Source organism: Mustelus asterias, chromosome 6 (assembly GCF_964213995.1).
Source record: "Mustelus asterias chromosome 6, sMusAst1.hap1.1, whole genome shotgun sequence".
Taxonomy (NCBI): domain Eukaryota; kingdom Metazoa; phylum Chordata; class Chondrichthyes; order Carcharhiniformes; family Triakidae; genus Mustelus; species Mustelus asterias.
Window position 1 is genome coordinate 23,543,778 of NC_135806.1, and position 15,650 is coordinate 23,559,427.

The window sequence follows — 15,650 nt, forward strand, 5'->3', positions numbered from 1 at the left end:
AGGACAGATGCAAAGTATTCATTCATATCTTCTGTCTCTGTGCAAATCCTCTTTTAGGCCCCTAATTGGCCTTTCTTCTCCTCTGCTTATATGCTTATCATTGGGGTAGAATTTTTCATTTTCTTGTCTAAGTACAGTGATGGGAAGCTCCTGCTGGGTCATTCCCATATCTAATATGGGTGAAATCATGCCCGATTCCATTCTTGGGGCCTCAATAATTATGCATCTAAGAGTTGAGAGCTAGTTCATCCTCCCAAAGTCAGCCAGCAGGCTCGACACTACACAATCCAATTTTCTCACTAGATCTTGAGTGCCTCTGACTTAAAGTAGTCAGGGTTTATGCCATTACTCTGGCAAAACCAATTCCACCGAGATGCATCGATCGGAACTAAACTTAAACTCCCTATTCCAACACACCCTCCTCCCACTGGAGGCTTTCTTCGGTGCCCCACCATCACTGTGGAAGTATCACCACTATTCTCCACCCCCTCACCCCGCAACTGTGCAAAAAACTGGAGACCCCCTCCACCCCACACTGGGGCTCCCACTCGGGCCTGCCCTTGGCACTGTCCCAGCACAGATTGGCATTGCCAGATTGACACTGCTGTTCCCCTGTGCAAGGGGGAAATTCCAGGGCACTGTCTGGACACATTCCTCCCACCCAGGGGCTGTACTTTGCACCCCTGGTGGTATCCCTTTGTCTGAATCTCGTTTTTAACAAGCTGTTGTAAATCTCACCTAACATGACGTCACATTGTGAGGTTTTAATATTCCGCGAGGTGTGGGTGCTGGGTAATGACATTAAAATTTATTCAAATCCATTAAATTAAGTTCTCGTCCTTTGTATATCACTTGTGAAAATCTCTCCGGATTTTCCACCCACATTGCCATTCTTTTTGATGCCAAATGTGAGCTGAACATCACCCCCTCAATCTCACATGGACACTTTCACACCACCAGCCCATCTGTCATGTTGCTCATCCTCTGGGGAGGACTCACCTCTTTCCATTGTGAGATTGTGAAGGGGACAGCAAGATATGATCATTGAGGAAACTCACTCCGGTGGGTACTGCACCTGAGCGGTCCTGACATCTTCAGAAGTCCTATGGTCTGCTCTGAAGGAATGTATGGAACTGCGAGCATCACTATACCTCTCCTCGGCATGAGTCTGAGGCTGATGCACCAGTGTCATCAGCCAATGGCCTTTATCCCCCAGCATCCCCCCAGCAGACACTCTGGATCGAGTCATTGTTTGGTGAACATTCCCAACCTCCTGGTATGCTCATCAACTGCGAGGTATCCATGCCCCACATGGACCTCGATCCACCCCATCTGAAATTCACATGCACCCCCTTCAATAAGTGATGTGATATCTGTCCCTGTTTGTCAGTGTTTGTTGAGCCCGGTCAGGGTTCAGTTCCCTCCCCTTCCCTTCCCTTCCCTCTGCCATCCATTATCCATCTCCTTGCCCCTCTTCCTGTCATTGTACCTGCAATTGTGCCCCCGTGCAGTGTCCTCCTTCCCCATTGCTCCCTTGTCTTTGTCAGCTAACCCAGCCCCCCACTTCGCACCCTGCCCACAGTCAAACTCCAGTCCAGTGGAGGCTGAATGCGTCCCACAGCACAGTGCAGGCATAGGGCTGGAGGGCATAAAGCGGTCTGCCCCAGCAGAGTGGCATTCAGCACAGTAGGAGCACGGAAGCACTATGGCAGGTAGGTTCTGCGTGTTGTTGCTCCCCTTGCAGATCGAGTGAACTGAAGGGTCACTCTTTTGTTCAAACGGCTTTGCGGCTGATGTGATTTTGCACTGGTGTGATGGCATTTTGAAAGACCTGACCAGATTCCAATGAGCAACTATTTTAATGAGCATTCATCAGATGTAAATGATCTAGAGGTACATGTTCATAGCTCCTTGAAAGTGGAGTCACAGGTGGACAGAGTGGTGAAGAAGGCATTCGGCATGCTTGGTTTCATCGGTCAGAACACTGAATACAGGAGTTGGAATGTCTTGTTGAAGTTGTACAAGACATTGGTAAGGCCACACTTGGAATACTGTGTGCAATTCTGGTCACCCTATTATAGAAAGGATATTATTAAACTAGAAAGAGTGCAGAAAAGATTTACTAGGATGCTACCAGGACTTGATGGATTGAGTTATAAGGAGAGGCTGGAAAGATTGAGACTTTTTTCTCTGGCGCGTAGGAGTCTGAGGGGTGATCTTATAGAGGTCTATAAAATAATGAGGGGCACAGATCAGCTAGATAGTCAATATCTTTTCCCAAAGGTAGGGGAGTCTAAAACTAGAGGGCATAGGTTTAAGGTGAGAGGGGAGAGATACAAAGTGTCCAGAGGGGCAATTTTTTCTCAGAGGGTGGTGAGTGTCTGGAACAAGCTGCCAGAGTTAGTAGTAGAGGCAGCTACAATTTTGTCTTTTAAAAAGCATTTAGATAGTTACATGGGTACGATGGGTATAGAGAGATATGGGCCAAATGCGGGCAATTGGGATTAATTTAGGGTTTAAAAAAAAAAGGGTGGCATGGACAAATTGGGCCGAAGGGCCTGTTTCCATGTTGTAAACCTCTATGATTCTATGACTCTAGTCACAGCACCAGCCGCAAGAACAAACCCACCACTGGGCAAATTTCAAACTCTTTAAGCGGCAGGAGATTTTGGTTCCTGCTGTATTCTCCACTCCTGTCCAGCATCAAACTTCCCAAGGATAGGATGGGAGAATTCCACCCTTGGATTCCATTTTCTGTTGGCTGCCACTCTCTCCTCACACACTCTCTTTGCTGCTTTTATTTCATTTTTTGACTTCAGTTCTGTACTTTCTATATTCTGCTTCATCTATGTCATCAAACTGATATCTGTTATATGCATAATTTTTTTGTTTAATTTTACTCTCCATCTCTTCCTTCATCCAGAGATCTCTGTCTTTATTTATCCTCATCTTTCCTGCTCATGGAAATCTACCTCGCCTGAATTACCTCCTCTTCAAAGGCAATCCATAGTTCTGTTGCAGTTTTGCCTGCCAATCTTTGATTTGATTTTCTTTTACCAGAGCCAGACCTGCTCTCACTCTATTTAAACTGCTCCCTCCCCCACCCATTGCCAGTTAATTCATTTTACTCTTGGTTGCTTCCTGTTCTTTTCCATGGCTAACTATTACTATCACTGTCCCATAAGTATTCTCCTGATCCACTTGCCCCATCTCATTCACAGGAATCACATCCAGAAGTGCATCTTTCCTCGATGGCTAGAAACATTAATGAAGAGAATTTTCCTGTATATATTGCAGAAACTCTTCTCTGTCTCTGCCCTTCACACTATTGCTATTCCAAACTATATTAGGATAACTAAAACCTATTATAACTACCCTACAGTTTTTCCGACTCTGTAATTTTCTTGAAAATGTGTTCTTATATATCTTCATAGTCAGTAGCCCATAAACCTAGCAGTCCAATAGCATCTCTTTTTTTCCTTGGCTCTGACCAAATAGATTCTGTCCTTGACCCCTCTCGGACATCCTGTCTCTCTTGCACTGGAGGAATATTCTTAATCAACATTGCCACTATCTGCTTTCTTCCTTTTTCTATCTTTTATGAACACCTTGGGGGCAAACTTAGCAAAAAAATTCTAAATGCTGAATGAGTGTGAAAATGGGAGCGAATCGTGCCAATTTTGTGGGCGAGCTTCCAATCGCAATTGTATGGCATTTAGGAAAAGAAAGAATCCAGATGTGATTCTTATCAGCAGAAGGAGTGGGCGGAGCCTATTCATGCCAGGAAGCCAGTTGCTGAGCTCTAGGGGTGCCATTGCGCAGGCGCCCCGATCTTTCATGCACTGTGTACACACTGGGAGATCTGTCACTCCCTGTCTGCCTGGACATCACCCCACCTCCTCCCCATTTCCACTGATTGCCGATCCCAACTTACCTCCGATGCAGAGCAACTCCTTACTCCCTGTAATGGCCCTGCGCCCTTGGCACTGCCTGGTGGGCAGTACAGGCTGACATTATCCAAAGAGCACTGGCCAGCTCTGACCCTGACCACCTGGGAGGCTTCAATGGCCTCCGGTCCCACCAGCAAGGCCATTATGCCTCATCCCCATTCATGGGGGACCAGATATGATCCTCCGAGCAGGTAAGTGCAAGTGAGCCCAGGCGATCGCGTCTAGGACTCATCAATAATATTTAAGTTAACTACTGAATATTGAAATAGACTTCACGCCCTCCAGCAAAACGGGACCAGTAACATCACAAGAGGCGCAAAACCGGGCACAAACCCAATTCTCCATCTCGTCCGATCTTACTGACTCGCCACGCCGATCGACTGGTGGGACAAACCTTTTAAACTCCCTCCCCTCCCCTTGTGTGTAGAAATATTTATTACCCAGTTCTTCCTTTTTTTGAGCCAGGTCTACATTATCGCATCATATTTCCATGTGCCTACCTGCACCTGCAGCTCACCAACCTTATAAAGCACACTTTGTGCATTCACATACATGCAGAATAAACCAAGTTGAGGTCTTATTGCATTTGTTTTCACTGATCCCACCTAATACATTATTATTCATTACTCTAGTGCACTCTGCCTCACCCAATTGTTTGTGCATCTTGGTTTTCCTTTCTGGTGTTAGCTCCTCATAGTGACCCACCTGCCAAATCGTTTTAACTTCCCCCAATCGCAGGAGCAGAAACATTGGTTCCAATTCTGTTCAGATGCAACCTATCTGCCCTGTACAATTTTCCACTCCCCCAAAAATTAATCTCAATACCCTCCTCCTCTACCATCCCTCCGACCATACATTCATCTGCTCTATCTTTCTATTTCCTATAGATTATCAGAAACCATAGTCTTTGCTATATCCAGTGCATTCAGTTGTTCCTTGACATGGAGTGATTAAAATTTGCTGCAGACTGGCATTTGTGATATTGTGAACCTCAGGAAGAGCCCAAGGTATTTCATCAACTTGGCACTTTTTGGCTAAAGATAATTGTGAAGACTTCAACCTTGTCTTTGCACTGAGGTTTTGAGCTTCACCACCATTTGAGGATGGTGTTATTTTTGAAATATCCTCCTCCAGTTGTTTAGTCATGGAGGCATTGCAGCACAGCAAGAAGCTGTTCACACTATTGAGCATACCAGGTCTCTCTGGAGTGATAAAGTCAGTTCTATCTGGGGCTATCAATCCATATATCATAGAAACCCTACAGTGCAGAAGGAGGCCATTCGGCCCATCGAGTCTGCACCGACCACAATCCTACCCAGGCCCTACCCCCACATACTTACCCGCTAATCCCTCTAACCTACACATCCCAGGACTCTAAGGGGCAATTTTTAACCTGGCCAATCCACCTAACCCGCACATCTTTGGACTGTGGGAGGAAACCGGAGCACCCGGAGGAAACCCACGCAGACACGAGGAGAATGTGCAAACTCCACACAGACAGTGACCCGAGCGGGAATCGAACCCGGGACCCTGGAGCTGTGAAGCAGCAGTGCTAACCACTGTGCTACCGTGCCGCCCTACAAGTTTCCCTCCAGTGCCTATCCAATTTCCTTAAGGACTAATTTTACAGCTCTGCTTCCATCACCTTCATGGGCAATAAGTTCCAGAACATTCTGACTTGCTGTGTAAGTCTCTCCATATCTCTTGCTGAAAACCTTCTGAGCCTTTGTACCATCAGCAGCTAATGGGAAAATCTTTCCTTTATTCAAACTCTATCAAATTGCCTCTCGAGCCTCTTTTTTGCAATGAGAACAACAACAGCTTTTCCAACATAACCATGTATTAAATTCCCTCATCCTTTGAACAATTTGGGTAAATCTCCTCCTTGCCCTTCACATCCTTCTTTCCTAAAGCATGATGACTAGAACTGTATGCAACACTCTAGTTGTGGCTTAATCAGAGACTTAGAAAGGTTAATTGTCCACCATGAATGCAGGACTGCACAGCTTGGTTGTTGGATCACTTGGATCTGTCTACAGCATGCTGCTCACTCTGTGTATCATGCATGTAGTCTTGTGTTGTTTCACTGGGCTGGCATCATATATTTTAGTATCCTTAGAGCTGCTCCTGGCATACTCTCCTGAACTTATTCAACCAGACGTAGTCACCTAACATGGTTACGGTAAAGTAAGAGATATGCCAGGCCATGAGGTTAAATATTATGACTGAATACAATTCAATGGTGATGAAGTGGAAATGGTCGAGAGCTTCAAGTTTCTAGGTGTTCAGATCACCAACAATCTGTCCTGGTCCCTCCGCGCTAACTCTATAGTTATATAGTATATATAGAAAACTCACCAACGGCTCTACTTTCTCATGAGGCCAAGAAAATTTGGCATGTCCACTACGACTCTCGCTAATTTTTACAGATGCATCATAGAAAGCATGCTTGCCAATATATCACAGCTTGGTATGGCTCCTGTTCTGACCAAGACTGCAAGAAACTACGAAGGGTTGTGAACGTAGGCCAGTCCATCTCGCAAACCAATCTCCCATCCATTTACTTCGTCTACACTTTTCACTGCCTCAGCAAAGCAGCCAACATAATCAAGGACCCCCCGACCCCGGACATTCTCTCTTCCACCGGGAAAAAGATACAAAAGTCTGAAGTCGCATACCAACCGACTCGAGAACAGCTTCTTCCCTGCTGCCATCAGACTTTTGAATGCATCTATTATATATTAAGTTGATCTTTCTCTTCACTCTATCTATAACTGCAGCGCTATATCCTGCACCCTCTCCTTTCCTTCTTCCCCATGTACTCTATGAACAGTGTGTTTTTGTCTATATAACGCGCAAGAAACAATACTTTTCACTGTATCCCAATACATGTGACAATAAATCAAATCAATTCAGCTATGGCTGATATTCATAGCATCTCATGGATGCATGGTTTTGAGCTACACGATTGTCCATCTGTGAATCTTTTGCATGGAGAAAATGCCACACAATATGGTGGAGGGTGTGCTCCGTGTGAAAAATGATTCACTTTTATGTCCTGCTTAACCAAAACACACTGTTTCTTTCCTGTAGCCATGTCCTGTTCTCCATTCAAACACTCTACATCATATTTTATTTCCTTGTGTTTTCCTTTTTTTTCCAGTGTTCCACTATAATTTCCAATGTAGTCATCCGATAATATAGTTTAGTCATCTGGTAGTAGAGAATGTGAGTATTGCTGAAAAAGGAGACGTGCTGTTGAAGCTTTTTGTCTTGCATTCATCAGGACAGATTCACAAGACTATCAACTATAAAGGAAACAACAATTTAAACTGCATGAACAAGAAGTGCTGATCAGCACATTGTTTCTGATTGATAGAAGTGTTGCCTGGAGAACAGTTAATTGCCAAGCTTATTGTTTAAATTCAAACCAGGCAGGTGAAGCAGGGAATGGCTACCTCCCAAGAATTTGTTTATTTGAAAAATGTCCAATTTTAAATGACAGGCCCTGCCTGTGAATATATGTAGCTTCTAGTATGTGTAAGTAAGCCACACTGGATTCATTTCCCAGAGCAATGCCTTGATCAATCAGTGTTAATCTGCCTGGTTTGAACTTAAACAAAAGCTTGGCAGTTAACTGTTCCCTGGTAAAATCACCATGGCAATACCACCAAGAGTCCACTTGGCAGTCAATCAGCACTTTCTGCTCATTCAGTATAAATTATGCTTCCCTTTACAACTAACTGCATTCTGGCAAATGTATCGTGATAAGTGCAAGACAAAAAGCTTCAACAGTTGTATCTTTTTTTCAACAGTACTCAAATCTTCCATTACTGAGGAAGGGTCCGCACCCAAAACATTTTGCTCTGCTTGCTTGTTGGGTGTTTCCAATATTTTTTGCTGGAATTCCAGCATTTGAAGTATTTTGTGCATTGTTTGTAATACAATAAAAATATGCTGCCTGCTCGACCTAGTTTATACCATCTTGTTGATAAAAATCAGCTTTTTGCCCCTCTCTTTTTCCAGGTTTATCAGTCTTTCCATTTGAAAATGCTCCCATAGGACATAATCGAGAGTACAGTATGGTTCCTTTTTGGCCTCCCGTTACCAATGCGGAAATGTTTCTGACAGCAGCTGAAAACCTTGGCTACACCTATGATGTTCAATGGCCAAGTAAGCTCCTTATGTAACTATTAACTTGAGCATTTGTGTTTTAAAATGCCTAATAATTGTGCAGCTTTCATCCAGGCTTGAGCTTTAAAAAAATAACAACCTGAAGCTACTTTGCCTTGACCTGGATAAGCACACTTGAAAAACTTAGTCTCTTGAAAGCCACTATTCATTTCACAGGTCTAGCATTTCTCTGTCTAATGCCTTTATATTAGGTTGGTGCGGGAACAGAAAGTGCACCAAAGCCACAATACACTTAATACAGGTTCATGGAATTCAATAATTGACGAAACAGATTAAACAGTGCACGAGAAAATGGGGATCATGGGGAACGGTGTTCCTTGTTCAAAAAGTAATTGCATTTTACGTTATTTGTCCAGAATATCTTTCCAAACCATTTTCTCCATGCAGTTGCTTTCAGATAGTTGTCAGTGATTTTACACATCAGCGTAGTCTGCTTCCCTGCCACTGCATGGCAACTTCTTCCACAATCTTATTCCTTTTCAGGGATGAATGCTCCATGTGACTCCCTTCTTTGTTCTGCTTTTCATCAGCTTTACTTGTATGGCTATATATAAGAACAGAAATTTCAGCTAATTTCAAAGACAACAAAGGAGAGATGACATTCGGCAGTAGTGTCTACACCCCAAAAAATGTTGATTCGGTTAATGAAGTTGGAAAGGGTAGCTATGCAAATTCATACAGTTCATTAGGGATCATTTCCTAGCATAGCTGATGTGTAAAAACATCTGATTCATGATGCTGATGGAGCGAAATGGTGGCACAATGGTTAGCACTACTGCCTCACAGCGTCAGGGACCCAGATTCGATTCCCAGTTTAGGTCACTGTCTGTGTGGAGTCTGCACATTCTCACCGTGTCTGCGTGGGTTTCCTCCGGGTGCTCCAGTTTCCTCCCACAGTCAGAAAGACATGCTGGTTAGGTGCATTGACCATGCTAAATTCTCCCTCAGTGTGCCGGAACAGGCACCAGAATGTGGCGACTAGGGGATTTTCACAGTAACTTCATTTCAGTGTTAATATAAGCCTACTTGTGATACTAACAAATAAATAAACTATGCTGCACATCATTTCCAATGGCCAGGCAAGTAGTTCCCATTGCTAGCTAATTGTGTCAACGTTCAGTGTAAATTCTGACAACTAAACATTCTTGTGTTTGTTTGAAAAACAATTACTTTTTTTCCTAAAGTTTCAATTTTCTAAGATTTTTAGCTTCAAAGTTGATGACCAATGTTGAACAGACCTGTACTGAATAGTTTTCCTTCTCAATAAAAAGCATTTTGAATTCCAGGCCAAGCATTACTCATCTGTGAAACACCTTTAAAAGGATCATAAATACTAACGGTTTGGTGCATCAAATTGCAATACCGAGAGGGAGTGAAACAAAGAACCAAAGAACAATACAGCACAGGAACAGGCCCTTCGGCCCTCCAAGCCCGCGCCGCTCCCTGGTCCAAACTAGACCATTCTTTTGTATCCCTCCATTCCCACTCCGTTCATATGGCTGTCTAGATAAGTCTTAAACGTTCCCAGTGTGTCCGCCTCCACCACCTTGCCTGGCAGCACATTCCAGGCCCCCACCACCCTCTGTGTAAAATATGTCCGTCTGATATCTGTGTTAAACCTCCCCCCCCCCCCCCCCCTTCACCTTGAACCTATGACCCCTCGTGAACGTCACCACCGACCTGGGGAAAAGCTTCCCACCGTTCACCCTATCTCTGCCTTTCATAATTTTATACACAACATTGAGATTGTTCATCATCGTAGATATATGTATACCTTGCTGAATTTTGGACTAGATGAAATATTTTTAACTTTACGTATCCTCCACAGATCAGTCGTTTTCATTGTTGGAGATGATAGCCATGGGGATTGTGGCTGCTCTGGTGTTGGTTGCTATTGTTTTCGCATTCTCTACATTAGCTTTACGCAACAAAAGAAGAAAGCTCGCTGCAAGTGAACTGAGTGAACCTCTTTTACAGACTCCGTATCCACATTACTCCGATTATGATGAACCAACAATACCCCCAAAAACCCCATAGCCTGTTAACTGATTCAATTGATCCTTTTTTGTGCTTTCATACCATGCCAATGTGCTTTAGGAAAACAAACCGATTTCCTGTGTTTAGTTCAAAGATCAATAAGCCACAGAATTTTGAATCTCTGGACTTGCTGTAGTAATAAATGAACGAGGCCACCTACAATGAAAATGATTGCTTATGGCTTTTAATGTTTCATGGTCGTTGTTAGGGCTTTGAGTGGGGTTTAAAATTGAGAAGTATTGGAGATAACTTGTAGACCACAAAGTTACTTTTCTGCTAAATGTTCAAACAAAAACTCCAATAAACTTGTATGAATAATCTCATGGTGGCTGGTGCTGTTGTGTGATCATGATGCAAAGCAACACTTCGAAACAAGATGAATTACTGGATCAAACAAGCCTTTGGGGTTGATTGTATCAAAATTGTAAGTGCCAAACGAACATGAAAATGGAAGAGTTTCAGACCCGTTTATCCGGCGAGGGGAAAAATCAAATTGTATGACGCTTCCCCCGCCCCTGACCACCCAGGGGGCCTCAATGGCCTCTGGTCCCACCGTTGGTGGGGGACCATATGAGATCATCGCTGATGAGGATCACAAGGAGAGATGACATTGGAGTAGTGTAAAGACCCCAAAACATGTTGATTTGGTTCATCAAGTTGGAAAGTGTAGCTATGCAAATTCATACAGTGCATTAAGGATCGTTTCCTAGCACAATGTGTCATAGAGCCAACCAGGGAACAGGCTATCTTGGATCTGGTAACGGGTAATGAGGCATATTTAATAAATGACTCCAGAGTAAAAGATCCCCTCGGAAGTAGTGATCATAACATGATAAAATTCTGTGTTCTGTGCCTCTATAAAGCCAAGGATGCTGTCTGCTCTTAGCAGCCTTCCACAAATTATTAATCTGGCATTGAAGACATATATGTACACCTCGAAGGATCTCCATTCCTGTAGCCCGGTTAAAATTGTATAATTTAATTTGCTTTGTGTGTGAACCACAACCCTATATCGGGTAAAAGCTCTGCAGCCCGCATATGTCTAGGTATGCCAGGAGTGGGATAGAGTTTCCTCTCTCTTTTGTCTTTGCTTGGTAATGGAACTACTACCCATGTGAAATAAGGCAACTAAGAGAGCTGAGAACAGGAACTTGTGAGGTACATCTTTATCTTTCCTGCATACATCACTAAAGGAGGAATAATGCAATGTATCATGTGCACATGTTCTCCAGTTGTACTAGCTTCTTAAATCCTCAATAAATGAACCTATGCATTAACTAATCCCTATACATAGTTGGTGCCTTGATGTTTAGTTACCAAGTAAGTACAAGGAGAAGAAAAACACAACATGGTGGCAGTGGTGGAGAACTTTCCATTTTCAAGCACAATATGGTGTCAGTCAATGGAAGAAGCTGGTAAGCAGAAAAAATAACTTGCAGTGGTCTTCAATTAAAGATTGCAGCACGCAGGGGAGGTGGTGGCATAGTGGTATTGTCACTGGACTAGTAATCTTTTGCAGATGGTGAAATTTAAATTCAATAACAATCTGGAATTAAAAATCTAATAATGACCATGAAACCATTGTTGATTGTTGTTAAAACCCATCTGGTTGACTGGTGTCTTTCAGTGAAGGAAATCTGCCGTCCTTACCTGGTCTGGCCTACATGTGACTCCAGAGCTACAACAATGTGCTTGAGTCTCAACTGCCCCTTCAGGGACAATAAGGGATGGACAACAAATGCTGGCCTAGCCAGTGATGCCCACATGCCAGGAACACATTTTTAAAAACTTTCAGTGAGTTCAACAGGCAGAGGCAGCACATGAAGAGGTTCAGCACCAGACAGGATTTAGTTGGGAAAGGCAAGAAGCTAGGATGGAGGCCGGATTGATCACAGATAAGGGAGAACTGAGAGATGTCATGGAAATCGGGCCAAATAAGGTTGCAAAAAAGACCGGTGAAATCGAGATAGATGGAAACTGGAATTTGGTGCTATCCTTCATTTCATGGAGCATTGTTGTGCATTCCTGCCACAACTCTTGTGGGTAGTGCTTCAGAAATAAGCATGCAAGTGGGAATAGTGTCAATTGACCCAAGTACAGCCACGGTAGTGGAATATGCTGTGGTTTCCAGGATGTTCAGTGGAATGGCTGCCACAGATGCTGGTGGACATCACCAATGGTTTACTCCTGGAGATCCCTCTCCAAATCCTATGGATGTCTACAGCACGGTTGCATGGAAGTGGTGTAACTGCGGCATCATGTCCCCACAGAGTTCCTTGGCCATCGAAATATTTTGGGCCCGATTCTCCCCCAAAAATTCTAAATGTTGAATTGATGGGAAAACTGCTGTAAATCACAATTGTTTTTTCAGTGGGAGTTCAGACTTGAATCTCCCACACTCTGTGCAATACAGAGGTCACAGTCGTGAAGATCATTAAAAGCTCGGGGGCGGGGCCTATTCGTGCTGGAGTCTGATAGTTCCGGAACTCTGCACATGAGCAGTGGCCCCGATCTGTCAGACTGCAGTTTGTTGGTCAGCTCAATTGCTGGCCAGCCCTGGTCCCCTGCAGTGCAGCCCTTCCAGCCCCTTCCCCTTCCTCATTGGCCCGATCGTGGCCCCACAGGCATTCCTGGACTAGCTCTGACCACCACCCCTCCCCTCCCCCCCCATTGTCCAGGAGCACCCCAATCTCCAGCCCCTCCCCCCCCCCCTTGTCAGTAGTGACTATCCCCCCACCCATGGGGGGCAGACTCCCAGCAGACCAGCACCCCCCCAGCCCGCCCCAATCGCTGGCCTCCCTCCAGCCCTGACCGATCACCATGCAGAGTAGCAGCCCGAACCCCCACCCCCACCAATCGCTCCTATGCCCTTCCCACAATAGGCCCCGCCCCTTTGGCACTGGCCAATGCCCAGTGGGCATTCCCAAGATGCCCCCTGGGCATGGACACTTTGCCCCTTGGGCAGTGCCGGGGGCACAGGTTGGCACTGCCAGGGTGCTCAAGCCCAGAGGGCACCACTCTCCCACCATCCGACCCATTGGGGGGGCCCCAATTGCCCCCCTTCACTCCAGCAGGGAGTCCCGCTAGTTCCCTGAACGTGGGGAGCTACTCTAAACCCCACCAGAGTGAAATACTCCTGGCGGGGTGGGAGATGCTATTGGGCTGAAGAATCCAATCCCGGGCCTGATAGTGACATTTAAATTACATGAAAAATAAATTAAAATCACTGACCTGGTCTTCCCGCCGGTTTCCAGCGTGGTTTCCACCGTGCCTGCTCTCTGGCAATGGGAGATACACATGCGTCAGGAACATGTGTGGGAATCCCGCGAAATGGCCTACGCGGGCATCATCCAACCCAACGTGCCAAAAGATTAGTGCATCACAATGGGAGAATTGGGCCCTAAATCAGAGAAAATAAATGGGCAATTTTGCCACTAGATGGTGCAGTTGACTAAGAAACTGGTTACTGGCTCACAAGCAGAGGCTGAACTGTTTTGTCATGAAGCAGGTCATTTCGCTCCTCTTAACCTGGCCCACAATTCAGCACAAAAATATGCCAGCTACAACCACACTAAATGGCTAATACAGCAAATTCAATATCATTTTTATAAAAACGAAACCAACATTTTGAAAAAAGTATTTACATATTTTAATTTCAAATTCAGTAGTGGGACTATCAGGATTATTCTTTCCGACAGTTTTAAGATATCAGGTGGAATAATTTGATGCCGTCTAAAACTGGATCCGATTCATCTTGAGGGCTTATCACAAGGACTGTTGTTATCCTATAAAATGCTCCCTTTATAACATGTAGAATACATGGTGCTCTTATTTCTTGGATCCTGATCCATTCTCCAGTCAAACATTCCTCTTTCTCCCTGTGTGGCCATCAATATTTTCCAGGGTGTTCTGCAGATTTAAAGGGGAGCTAGTCACATTTGAAACATCACAACTGTATTAGCATTGCAGTAAATGAACAAGAGATTGATATGCATATATTGATGGGCCAAATGGCCTCTTCTGTACTGTAGGGATTCAATGGGGGCGATTCTCCCATCGTGACCCGCAACTTTTCTGGCGGGTCGGGCTGGGAGATGTGCGTCGTTGGCCTTTTTCTGGGATTTGCGCATGCACCGGGAACACATGCACATCTCCCAGAGCCGGAGAACAGTCGGAGACCAGGCCACACTGGAAACCGGCGGGAAGGCAAGGAAGTGATTTGAACCTTTTTAAAATATGGTTTAAATATGTTTTGCATGCGATTATCAGGAACTTCCCAGGCCCGATTGAATCTCCCACTCTGCCAGGAGTACTTCATTCCAGCAGGGTTTAGAGTACCTCCCCACAGGAGACCCCACCGGAATGAAGGGGGAGGGCAATCAGGGCCTCCCAGGGGTTCATGTGGTGGGGGGGTGGTGCCCCCTGGGCATGGACACCCTGGCATTGCCAGCTTGTGCCCCCGGCACTGTCCAAGGGACAAGGTGCCCATGCCCAGGTGGCACCTTGGCACTGCCCATCAAGCATCGGGCAATGCCAAGGGAACTATTATGGGTGGGGCCTAGGGGCAATTGTTGGGGTTGGGGGGGTCCCGCTGCCACTCTGCATGGTGATCGGTCTGGGAGGGAGGCCAGCGATCGGGGCAGACTTGCTGGGGGGTAGTCTGACCCCAGGAGGGGGGGGGTCAGCGAGAGGGAGGGGGGCTCTGCCGGGGTGAGGGGGCGGGGGGATCGCCACTGCTGGGGGGGGGGAATGGGCTGGACATCGGGGTGCTCCGGGATAGGGGGTGTCAGGGCTGGCCCGGGAATTGTTGTGGGGGCCGCAATCGGGCCATGGAGGGGCAGCACTGTGGGGTCCAGGGCTGGCCAGCGATCGAGCTGGCCAGCAAACGGGGAGACTGACAGATTGGGACCACTGTGCATGCGCAGAGTTCCAGAATGTCAGACTCTGGCGTGAATAGGCCCCGCAGCCCCCTGGGTTTTTAATGATATTCACGATTGGGACCTCTGCATTGCACAGAGTAGGGATATTCAGGTGTGAAGTTGAACCGAGAAAACAGTCGTGATCTAGAACAGTTTTCCCACCAATTCAGCACATTCGGGAGAATCACCCCCTATGATTCTATATGCAGGTAATCCTTTTTCACTTAATCTGGCCCAAAAATAGCTATACTTTCCTTCTGAACAGTACTTCCGAATTGAACAGTTTGCTTCTGCTGACTGTAGATGAACCCAAAAAGAGAGGCTTATAAAATTGCCAAAAATGTAATAAGACTGAGAATTGGGAGCAATGTAGAATTCAGCAAAAGAGCATCAAGAAACTCATGGAATCATAGAATCCCTACAGTGCAGAAGAGTCCTCACCGACTGTCCAACCGAGCATCTTACCCAGGCCCATCCCCATAACCCCACACATTTCCCATGTCCAATCCTTCTAACCTATACATCATTGGACACTTAGGGGAAATTTAGC

At 45.5% G+C, this 15,650-nt stretch overlaps 1 protein-coding gene across 1 annotated transcript in view; it reads left to right on the plus strand.

Moving 5' to 3' along the window:
- LOC144495272 (5,6-dihydroxyindole-2-carboxylic acid oxidase-like) overlaps positions 1 to 11,460 on the plus strand; it is a 33,676-nt gene extending 22,216 nt beyond the window's left edge. The window contains exons 5-6 of the mRNA XM_078215342.1: positions 7,977 to 8,123; positions 9,973 to 11,460. Coding sequence (XP_078071468.1) covers positions 7,977 to 8,123; positions 9,973 to 10,181 — 356 coding nt within the window. The 3' untranslated portion in view covers positions 10,182 to 11,460. The remainder of the gene's footprint in view (positions 1 to 7,976; positions 8,124 to 9,972) is intronic.
- The last annotated feature ends 4,190 nt before the right edge of the window (positions 11,461 to 15,650 follow it).